Source organism: Pleurodeles waltl, chromosome 7 (genome assembly GCF_031143425.1).
Source record: "Pleurodeles waltl isolate 20211129_DDA chromosome 7, aPleWal1.hap1.20221129, whole genome shotgun sequence".
Lineage (NCBI taxonomy): Eukaryota > Metazoa > Chordata > Amphibia > Caudata > Salamandridae > Pleurodeles > Pleurodeles waltl.
This window is the reverse complement of record NC_090446.1, coordinates 111,865,471-111,877,869: the sequence shown is the minus strand read 5'-3', so window position 1 is coordinate 111,877,869 and position 12,399 is coordinate 111,865,471. Positions and strand designations below refer to the sequence as shown.

The 12,399-nt window shown below is 43.4% G+C and overlaps 1 protein-coding gene across 3 annotated transcripts in view; it reads left to right on the top strand.

The window, feature by feature from the left end:
• KCNQ2 (potassium voltage-gated channel subfamily Q member 2) overlaps positions 1 to 12,399 on the top strand; it is a 312,417-nt gene that overhangs the window by 159,329 nt on the left and 140,689 nt on the right. For all 3 annotated transcript variants that reach the window (XM_069243203.1, XM_069243202.1, XM_069243204.1), the window contains exon 4: positions 5,334 to 5,509. In XM_069243203.1, the coding sequence (XP_069099304.1) occupies positions 5,334 to 5,509 (176 nt within the window). The remainder of the gene's footprint in view (positions 1 to 5,333; positions 5,510 to 12,399) is intronic.

Here is a 12,399-nt window from a genome sequence, read left to right as displayed (position 1 = left end):
TTTAGCCCCACAACCAAGGGTCGAGGAGTGGATGGAGACCTCTTGTGAGTTCAGGACTCACTCAGGGTCTAGGTGCCGATTCAAGATGGTGAGAGCCTGTTATGTCCCTATTGTTCCGAACTGGAGGCCAGCAAACTAGGCCTTGGACTCCCTACACTTAGTCCAGGGTGCAAGTGTAGATGCAGGGCTCAAGAGCAGGGCTGGCTTCTGAGGGTCACGAGGGCTCTGAGGCTGGATCTAGGCAGCAAATGATTCCTTCCAGGTACAGTAGCAGTCTGGCAGAGTGCACAGCAGGACACAGCAGCAGGCAGTCCCTGAAAGTCCTCTCGCAGGTCCATAGTGAACTGAAGAGTGGGTCTGAATGTCCTATTTTTATACCCTGGTGGCCCACTCCTGGAAGATGGGAAAAGTTTCTGCAAAGGCTCTTTGAAGCACTTGGAGTTTCCTGACACCACTTCCCTGGCTCCATGCTGGCTGCAGTGACAATACAAGGTCTTTAACCCTATTGTGAGGAGATGGGGCTCAGCCTATTCAGGTACAAGTGGGGCTGTGCTCAGCTCCACCCCCCAATTTCTGCCAATTGATGGCCCATTGAAGCATATCTAATCTCACTATTGACTGTCTGGGACTAATTCACAACGTCTAACTGCCTGCTACACCCAGTCATGTGACCCAGGACAGGCTGCATGCACAATGAGCTATGGGCAGGAAAATGCCAATTTTCTAGAACTGACATTTTCAAAATTGTAATGAAACATCTAACTTTACCACTAAAAAGTGCTTATCATTACAATTCCCTAGGTACCACCAAACATGACACATCTACCTCCTCTTCTTTTGAAATTACAGCTTTTTAATAAATGGAATAAGGACTTCCCGATGTTATCGTATGGGGGCACGCCTCATAGTAGTGAAAAATTACTGTGGGAATTTTTCACTCCCAGGACATACACAACTTTAAATGACATGTCCTACCTTTTAATTACACAGCATCCTGCCCTAAGGGTTACCTAGTGCCTATGATTCCAACATGTTTGATACCAAACATGCCTAGGTTTGGAGTTACCATTATGTAGCTGGACATAGGTAGTGCCCTATGTCCAGTACATGGGTAAATGGCATCCCCACACTCACCAAGTCCAGGAAAATGGATCTGGACTTTGTGGGGACACCTCTGCCAGTGCAGGGGTGCTCTCACACACAGGTACCTGCACCCTGCCCTCTGGGCTGAGAGGGCATAACATAGGGGTGACTTATTGTGACCTGGTGCAGTGATCTGTAGTGATAACGGGTGCATACACCCAGTTCATGCAGACTGCAATGGCAGGCCTGCAGAACCCTTTGCATGGGCTCCCTATGGGTGGCAGAATAGCTGCTGCAGCCCATAGGGATCCCCTGGAACCCCAATGCCCTGGGTACCTGGGTACCATATACTAGGGGCTTACATGGGGGCACCAGCATGCCATTTGTGGGATAAAATACAGAGTTTGGGAGAGAGCATTATCACTGGGGTCCTGGTGAGCAGGATCCCAGTGAACACAGTCAAACACACTGACGTCTGGCAGAAAAAGGGGGGTAACCATGCCAAGGAAGAGGGTACTTTCCTACAGTATACCATTTTACAATGAACTTACAAGTAAACTAAATTTGCCCATTGGATATAAGCCAATCAAACCATGTTGTTAGGGAGCGAGCACCTGCACGTTAGCACTGGTTAGCAGTGGTAACGTGCACAAAGGCCTATGGCCAACAACAACTAATTCAGCAAAAAGCGGAGGGAAAAAGGCACAAAGTATGGGGGTGACCCTGCAGGACGGGCTCGGTCCAACCCTACCCAATTCTTAAATCACAGGTGCAGGGGTGTGGAATTTATTAAAATATCTACTTGTCCAGTGGACAGGTTGCTTCTCAAATCTACTTGTCCTGTAAAAAGATCTACTTGTCCCTTTGGTGCCATGTAGTGTGGCGACAAATTATGGCAGCAATCTCATTATGTAAGTGCTCTGATAATAGCCTCTCTGATTATGCCAGGGCTACTACCATAGTAGGGCTTAAATACTTGCAGTTTCAATCCCTACTGTAACAATTTCCTTATTTTGCCACCTTTCTGCAGATCTGCATACTGGGGCTGGAGGAAGCAGTAAGCAATAGTTCTAGGGCTGGAATGCCTTTGAGTCTGCAAACCTACTAACCTGCATGTTTTAAAGATTTTTACCAGCTTCTCTCTAATATTTTCCCATAATAAGAAAGGTTGGACATTTACTCCTGACAATGGCAGAATTAGAACTTCTTCCAGTGTTGGGAAGAAAGTGGCTGGAGGGAAAATGAACTTGCAAATGCTCAATAGATTTTTACATGAGCAAATCTACACATCGTATTTACCCATGCTAAAATACAGTTCACAAATATTTTATAGGGTACAACATATACCATGGGTGCACTTTTGTGACTTTCTTTAAGAATTTGGGGCCAGGTGTAGGTAGGTTCAGATTTGCGACCTGCAAATTGCGAGTCGCAAATCCGAATGTAGGATGGTGTCCCTGACACCATCTGTGATTCGCAAGGGCTTCGCAAATGCCCACCTCATGAATAATCATGAGGTGGGTCGCAATTTGCGACCCCCTCGCGAATGGCGGCCCTCACAGGGATGGTGGCCTGCTGGAGACAGCAGACCACCATGTCTGTGACTGCTTTTCAATAAAGCAGTTTTTTTTTTTGTAATGCAGCCCGTTTTCCTTAAAGGAAAACGAGATGCATAACAAAAATGAAAAATGAAATGTTTTCGTTTCATTTTTTCAGAGCAGGCAGTGGTCCACAGGACCACTGCCTGCTCTGAAAAAATGTTTACAGTGACATTCACAATGGGGAAGGGGTCCCATGTGGATCCCTTCCCTTTTGCGAAAGTGTTAGCACCCATTTGAAATGGGTGCAAACTGCGATTGGTTTGCACCCGCGTTCGCGGTCACAAAACAATCCTACATTGCACTGCGAGTCGCAATTAGGAAGGGAACACCCCTTACTAATTGCGAGTCGCAAACCCGTTTTGCGATTCGGTAACCAGGTTACCGAATCGCAAAACTGGGTTTGTGCATCGCAGTGTGCTTTTTGCATGTCGCAAACAGCGAAAGTCGCTGTTTGCGACATGCAAAAAGCTACCTACATGTGGGTCTTGGTCCCTAATTAGGTCTGGTGTTAACAAAGACATTTTGTTTTTATTAAACTTCTATTTCTCTCTCTTTCGGCCGGCTTTACTGTGAGTGATCGCATTCTGCTCTTCCACAAGGAGCATATTGCCACACAAAGTAGTTTTGTTCAGTGTCAGGAACTACAGTGGCAATCAGTGACGTAACTAAACTGGAGGGTGCCCCTTTGTAAAGAACATGGAGGAGCCCCCTCTCCAGACTCACTCAGGGCAGGTGCTGTGCTGAAGGGGCCCCATGGAGGGCGGCTGCGGGGCCTTTGTTATGCCGCTGGTGTGCTTTTAGAGAGTTCAAAAACTTTTTTGGGGGGGTTTGCCAGTGTTTGTTACAATGTTGAGGGCCTGGTAGCTCCCACAACAATAAAGTGTTACAAAAGCCATGTCAAAACAAGACACGCATTGATGAAACTAAAAGACTTATAAAAATATGTCAGATCAGTTGGCTTTGTCAGTGTTTGTTTATTTTCATGCTTCCCATAATCGTGTTGAAAATGGTTACACTGATTTTCCATTAGAAATATTTTTGGGAAATACTAGCATGCATCAACACATTTTACCAAATGACACTTCATTTGCATATAATCAGAGAGCATTCTGGGAGCATTAAACTTAGCCTCATAGTCTAAACTTTTCAAACATGTGTATACAGGTTTTTTTTTTTTTGTACTGGAACCAACGTCAGTAGTGAAGTGTGACCTTAAAACATTTATTTACAGCACTCACACTAATAATGAAGACTTTCAAATAATGAACCATAAATACAAGTTCGAACAGCATTATCTTTTGGAAACACATTAACTCAACTGCAGAGAGTTCCACTCTCTGTAATCAGGCAGCTAAAGGGTTTGTGCTGCAGGGGGTTGGGCCTACTTGTCCCAAGGACAAAGTAAACATAAAAACTTGTAGCCCTTGACCTCAAACAAGATGTCCCGGGCGTCGGGCGATAGGAATTCCACATCCCTGCAGGTGTTTGAGAGACCTCTGGCAGTGGACTAGGCAGGGGTACCACCATCTGATTGCCACCAACCCTTCCTCCATCTTGTAAATGGAAGGTGGGTGGAGGGTGGTTTTATTGAGGATGGCAACTGTTACTCTATGCCAACGTTGAAAGTGGCAGATATTCCTCTACAGATTTTTTAATTTCTGGAGTTCTTTTTATACACCACACAGATACCTAAATGCTTGGATAGATTTGAATGAGTTAAAAATGAATTTATTATTCCAAATACTGTTTTTCCTGAACTGATACCTCCACATGACCCTCTACCCTCTGACCCACACTGTCGCCCTCTGCATGTTGTATTATCATGTTCTCTATTCCCTACAAGATTATTATTGGGAAATTTCAGGCTCCCACTACTCATTCTCACTGTCCAAGCTACACCCCTGATCCTCACACTTGCCACTACCTAGCAACCTGAATTAATCATTCATATTAGTCCGTGATCCATTCTGTATCTCCAAGCTGAGGGAAGGCCTCAATGTAATAGAACCTAAAAATACATATTGCAAAACAGGAACTGTAATCCCTTGTGTCATAAACTCTTTCAAGTTAAACTGCTACAGTGTGGTTACCAGTGTTGGTCCCTAGAAATAATGCCTGGCCCAGAAAGACCCATATAAACTCCCCAAGATATGTATAGGGCACATCTAAATCCCACTACACACATGCACTCACACACACACACGCACACTCATACACACACATGTGCACACACGCTCACACATACACACACCGTCATCTCGCATTTCAGCACACTCACTCACCTCATCATACACTTGCATGCAATTACTCTTTTATTTCTCTACAGCTCTCCATTGAAATGCATTGAGCAAAATTTGTTTTTTGGAGAGACGCAAAGGAAAGAAAGATTTTCATCATGAATACATGACCAAACGTACTGGCTTTGCTTACTCTAACTTTAGTTTTAGGCTTTCTTGTTCTTCCCTTGTGAATAGAGGTCCTTGGTGCCAGGGTGGACCTTTGGCTATGGTCGCTGCATGGCTTTGGTCAAGCAGTGGAGTCCTCTATAATGAACAAGTATTTCCACCACAAAGCCACAAAAAGTAAGAAAGATGAACATAAAGTTGACTAACCTGGTATCTATCCCTCTGACTCCTCCTCCCGCTGCAGATATCATGGTGCTCATCGCCTCCGTTGCAGTGCTGGCTGCTGGATCACAGGGCAATGTCTTTGCCACATCTGCCCTCCGAAGTTTGCGGTTCCTTCAGATTTTACGTATGATCCGCATGGACCGACGAGGTGGTACCTGGAAGCTTCTGGGCTCTGTGGTTTATGCCCACAGCAAGGTATGTGCAGCACTTGATAAGAAGCAATGAAATGTCAATGTGACTGGTGTAGTCAATACTGTAAGTCAGTGGTTCCTAACCTTTTGACTTCTGTGGACCCCCACTTTATTATTACTGGAATCTGGGACCCCCACTGAATCAATATTGGGATCTGGAGGAAGCCGGGGACCCCGGCCTAACACTGTTGATGATTTGAATCACAAAACAATACACAAAAAATACAGAAACAACCATTCATGAAACACATGCGCAAATAATAAAACATTTTATTTAATTTGCAAAGAAAATAAAAATTAAAAAATAATTTTCATTGGAAGATTGGAGCTTTTCTAAATTCAGTTGAAGCCACACAGTATACACACTATATTAATTTTGATGCACCTGAACTGCTCCCACGAATCAATTTGCAGATACTAATTACATTTTTAGACTACAGTTTCAAATTCCTTTACATTTAAAGTTCATTTAAACATTTTCAACTGTACATTTAGCCACTTTATTTGTGTACACTTTAATAATCTGTTAATATTAGTTAATGTTCTAAACAGTCACAGACTCCCTGAGGATGCTTTGTGGATCCCCAGGGGGCCTGGGAACCAGTGCTGTAAGGAAAAAGTAAGATAGGGCTGTGACTTTTATATATGCGTAGGTACTTCTACCCACCTTTGTGAAGGATAAAAAGTCCTCACCATTTTCCCACATTCTCTCCTTTTTAAATAAAAAAAGAAATGTCTGATTAATTGGTGCATGTGTGAGTGATTTATTGTGACCTTCACAAATTTTACGAAAAAATTACAAACAAATTCACAAAGGATGCAGAGCGCTACAGAAATTCACGCTTTTTTTGAAGATCGTATTTTTCACATCATTTTTCATGCAAGTTTAATGTGATGTCTTTTTCCAGCACAAATGTTGAGTCACTCGGAAAGAAAAGCTAAGCAAGATATGCACTTGCTTAAAAAACATGCTTGTGATAAAACTATCCTTAGATATAGGCAAGGACAATTGGAAAACTCCAGTAGCTATAAAAAGGCCAATAATTGTAAGCATCTATGACTTCGCTCACGACATAAAAACTTGGCAACAGCAGTGCACGTTTCCATCGTACACAGAACTGGGGTAGCACTTGACCATCAGGCTCCTTTGTAAACATTAAACAAGTAAAATGCACACGGAACAACTCTACCTGATGCCACAGACTGGCAGAGGGTAAGGTACAGGTGATGCCTGTCTGAAAAGACTTACAGACATAAAAACATGAAAAGGAGACAGGGAGCTTTGCCCAGAATAGCTCCTCGTTTCCGCCTTACAAGGTCAATCTAGATCACTCCACTGGCTGGAGAGAGCTCCTTGAGGAGTACAACAACCTCATTATACAGGAAAGCTGGGCCTTCTTGTAGAAAGGTTGTCACTATTGAGAGATACTCTATGGAGAGGATGGAGTGTGTAGCCTGGAAGAGCCCTCGGTCTGATGCTGTGTATTGAGGAATCTACACAGCGGAGAAGCTGTGTCCTCTGCTGATATTCAATATGTCTGGAATACTACTCCACATGTGCACTATGCTTTATCCCACGTAAGCACTCCTGCGTGCAGGATCGATCATAAAAAAAACTGCAGTGTTTCGGAATTCCTTTTGCTACAACAAGTAGAGCTCAAGGGACCCACATTCTTCCCACCCAGTGGGAGGAAGTTTGTCCACTCCCCAATGGGCCTCCAGAGAAAACTGGCCTGTTTGATTTTTCCCTGGTAATTGAAGGATGGTCCACTTTTGTAATCTAATGTGACATGGATTTGTAGAGCACGAACCTTGTCACCCATGAGGGTATCCAGGAGCTGAGTAGGAGCAAGTTATGCAAGTAGGATCGTTCACAGTGAAGTTAGACAATATATGGATAGACGGATAGAGAGAGATAGAATGTTAATAAAATAAAAGGTCTTGGTTAATGCCAGACCAAATTAGGGGCCCAATTTTTGAAGAAATTGACAAAAGTGCACCCACAGTGTATGTCTTTTCATTAGTGCAAATCTACGTACTTCAATAATTCACAATAATTTACAGATGTAGACCAGGAATTCATACTCCAAGAAAATATTTGTGAACTGCATTTTTGCATGAGCAACTATGCATGTGTAGATTTGCTCATGCCAAAAACATGTTTACAAGTTCACTTTTCCTTTAACCACATTTTTCCTAACCCTGGAAGAAGTTTTACTTCTCACCCTTGTCAGGAGTATATTTCCAACCGTTTTCAGTATGGGAATTGATTAGAGAAGACGTGGTGAAAACCCTTAAAACATATAAGTTAGTAGGTTTAAACAGACTCGAAAGGCCATTCCAACCCTGGAACTATTGCTTACTGCTACCTCTAGCCCCTGTATGTAGATTTGCAGAAAAGTGGCAAAATAAGGAATTTTCTAGTATTCAAGCCCTACTATAGTATTCACTCTGGCATAATCAGAGCAGCTATTATCAGCGCTCAAATATAATAAGATTGCTGGCAAATTTGTCATCACACTACATGGTACCAAAGGGACAAGTAGATTTTTTTTACAACACAAGTAGATTTATGAGGCAACCTGTCCCATTGACAAGTAGCTATTTTATTAAATTCCACACCCCTGCTAAGTGGAATGTGTGTGTTGAGTATGCACAATGCGAAACGATAAAGCCTTTCCACTAAATTTGCAGTTCACAGTAGTCAGTAGGATGGCTTAGTGAGTTCAATGTTCCTGACTTCTGGGTGATCTGCAAGTTACAAGTTTGAATCTTTGTAAGGAAAACCCAGCCTGTCATCCTTCAAAGCTCGAGAGTGACAAAATCTGTTAGTCACATCTTTAGGCCATAAATATCTGTGGAAAATAGCTGTGCATAGTTGTTTGTAATAATATGACTTGATGCCCCCTTTACTTTTCCAAGCACATCTTAAGTGCTGTTATCCTCTCACTATTGTTCTGGATAAATTATGGTTGTGTGGCATTTTCCGTAAAACAGAGCCCCTGTTATATCATGACATCCAGGGTACCAATGAACAATGTCACTTTACACCTCTATGCCCTCGGAAACACTCATGTTACTAATGGTGAAACTCTTAGCATTCAAGTGTGTAAAGGGATGCAAATGCTCAACAAATCTGTATTCATTCACTCAGTATTTTATACCAAACCCTGATGTTTGACACAAGTTATATCCCCCTCAAGTCCACTTATCACTCACATGCACCATAAAAAGGCCTGGCTGGATTATTTTCAGGCCTTGGCAATAACCATGTGCCTCTATAAGGCTTCTCCAACGAGTAGCTTGTGACCTACTGGTAGGTCCTTAGCTACCTGTAAGTAGCTCTCCTGTATGCAGTCAAACCTACTGAATTAGAAGCTTTTGCTTGGCTGGAATAATTTGCATATACTAAAATTGAGTGTGTGTTCATACTGAAAATGTGTTTGTTTATTTTCAGAACTCATGAGCTGATATTTTAAGGAAAATGGTTGAATTTTCAAAATGTATCTAAAGCTGATATCTGAGTGATAAACTGTGTGGCATTGAGGAGACTTTTTCCAAATGTAGTATCTTGGTTACAGATACATTGCAGCTACGACTTATGCATTACCCATGAAGAGGCATTTCATACTGGAAAAGCTTTTTTTTACATTACTACTGGCAACCATGCCTGATGCACTACGGTGATCACTTGTAACAAACTGGGAGAAACCTTGAAAATGGTGGCCACTAATGTAACACTGTCTGATGTGGACACTGTTACACTGCTAATAATATTAGTAGCTCTGGATGAGTTTCGTTGGACTTAATTAGCTCTCTATACAGAAAAGGTTGGATACCACTGCTGTATAGATTATCTTAAATTACTCCAAACCGTGGGGCGGTGAAGTCAAATCCGATATGCCTTTTAGCATTTAAACCTTATAGTGATGGAGTCATAAAGCAAAACACTAGGAACTGCATCGCAGGGCCTGCTGGGCTGATGTGCTTTGGCCCCTCTAACACCTAAAGCTGTGGCTAGCGAACCGCTTCTTTTACACATTTCTAGGTGTCTCAGTTACTCTTAACTGATGGCCTTTATTCTCTGCAACACCTGCCTCTCAGCTTATTACACCATTGAACTGGATGCATATGCAAAAGCCTGACATCTTAATTATTTTATTCATTGATGGAACACCAAAATATCATCACAAATAAAGAAGATTAAACATTCAAAAAATGGACAGGCTGTCTATTAGTCACAAAGATGGCCACCTCTCCTTAATAATTGTTAAACTTAGATAAGACTGTATAGACATGAACACGCACACACTAGTAATCTATATGCAAAACATATACCAAAGATCTGTAGCCACAAGCTTCTAGGCACTTACACATAACTATTGAAGGGATAGATACACTGCATTATGCTGCATTTGTGCTGACTGGGTTCTCAACTACTGTACTGTCTCTGCGTGTGACCTTCAATTTTCAGTGTGGTCTCTACTGTGAGTGTTGCAGTAATTATAAGTTGGAAATACTACACCCAGTGTTACCAATGAAGTATGTATGTGTTATAGTATTAAATCAGGGTCAAGGGTTAAGCTTCTACAGCCCCCTACCTCTCACTAGACTGAGGCTGAGACAGCTATACTATTAAGAGCACTCAGGTGCATGATTTAGAATCTTCATCTGATGGATCTTTTTAAGTTGACTAAGACGCCAAGGGAGTTAGAAAAAATAAAACAATTCAATACTTATGAAGCCCATTTGGCCCCACAATAAGGACCAGGAATCAGTGATTGAAGTTAAGTAATTTTATTACCAATTAGCCCATCAGTCCAGTTGATATGCATATCTGGAGAATATTAAAAAGTTACACGATTACAGCTGGCAAGCTGAAATATCTCAATAGGTTCTGGCTCAATAGGGTAAGATACAAAATAATCACAGCCACAGCAGTACAGAAACTGAGAATCAGAAATAGGTGTTCCTTAATGTTAGAAATTGGGTTTTTGGTTGGCAGTCAGGTTACCCTCTGTCCAAGCAAAAGCCCTCACTCTAGTCAGGGTAAGTCACGCACTATCCAAGATTATCCTGTGCCCACCCTCTGGTAGCTTGGCACGAGCAGTCAGGCTTAACTTAGAAGGCAATGTGTAAAGTATTTGTGCAATAAATCATACAATACCACCATATAGCACCACAAAAATACACCACACAGTGTTTAGAAAAATATATAATATTTATCAGGATAATTGTAGGTCAATAAGAAATAAAGTTGCAGTAGAAAATTGTAGAAATATCACAGGGAGGTGATATAAAGTGTCTTAAGTCTTTAGAATACAAACAAAGTCTCTTTCAAGCACAAGTACCTGGTTGGGAGTGGAAAAATCTCCTCAGAGGGCCAAAAGCGAAGAGGTGCGTGGAAAAAGGTGTGTGTGCGTCGATTTCTCCCCAGCACACACGGACTTGCGTCGTTATTTTCCACGCGGGGAAGTCGGCGTCGGTTTCCGGCGCGCGGACAGTCTCTTTCTGTGGATCGCAGGGATTACCAGATGTCCCGGGTCTGTGCGTGGATTTTCCTGCTTGTTCTCCGGCTGCGCGTCGGTCTGCGGGGCTGAGCGTCGAAGTTACGATCTCACGGCAGGCGTCGCGTCGATTTCTCCTCTAGACTTCGATCTGCGGGGCTGCGCATTGAAATTACGATCTCACGGCAGGCGTCGCGTCGATTTCTCCTCTAGCGGTCGGGAGGCGTTGTCCTTGCGAGGCCGTGCGTCGGATCTTCGATCGTCCCGAGAGCGTCGCGTCGATCAGCGTCGGAGTGCGGCGTTTTTCTCGCCGCGAAACAAGCTGTGCGTCGAAATTTTCGGCGCATGGAGCGTCCAAGTAAAAGAGGGAAGTCTTTTTGGTCCTGAGACTTCAAGGAACAGGAGGCAAGCTCTATCCAAGCCCTTGGAGAGCACTTTCACAGCCAGACAAGAGTTCAGCAAGGCAGCAGGGCAACAGCAAGGCAGCAGTCCTTTGTAGAAAGCAGGCAGGTGAGTCCTTTGAGCAGCCAGGCAGTTCTTCTTGGCAGGATGTAGGTTCTGGTTCAGGTTTCTTCTCCAGCAAGTGTCTGATGAGGTAGGGCAGAGGCCCTGTTTTATACCCAAATGTGCCTTTGAAGTGGGGGAGACTTCAAAGAGTGGCTAAGAAGTGCACCAGGTCCCCTTTCAGTTTAATCCTGTCTGCCAGGGTCCCAGTAGGGGGTGTGGCAGTCCTTTGTGTGAGAGCAGGCCCTCCACCCTCCCAGCTCAGGAAGACCCATTCAAAATGCAGATGTATGCAAGTGAGGCTGAGTACCCTGTGTTTGGGGTGTGTCTGAGTGAATGCACAAGGAGCTGTCAACCAAGCCCAGCCAGACGTGGATTGTAAGGCACAGAAGGATTTAAGAGCAAAGAAATGCTCACTTTCTAAAAGTGGCAATTCTAGAATAGTAATATTAAATCCGACTTCACCAGTCAGTAGGACTTTGTATTACCATTCTGGCCATACTAAATATGACCTTCCTGCTCCTTTCAGATCAGCAGCTGCCACTTCAACAGTGTATGAGGGCAGCCCTAATGTTAGCCTATGAAGGGAGCAGGCCTCACAGTAGTGTGAAAACGAATTTAGGAGTTTTACACTACCAGGACATATAACTACACAGGTACATGTCCTGCCTTTTACCTACACAGCACCCTGCCCTAGGGGTTACCTAGAGCACACATTAAGGGTGACTTATATGTAGAGAAAGGGGAGTTCTAGGCTTGGCAAGTACTTTTAAGTGCCAAGTCGAGGTGGCAGTGAAACTGCACACACAGGCCTTGCAATGGCAGGCCTGAGACAAGAAAAAGGGGCTACTTAAGTGGGTGGCACAACCAGTGCTGCAGGCCC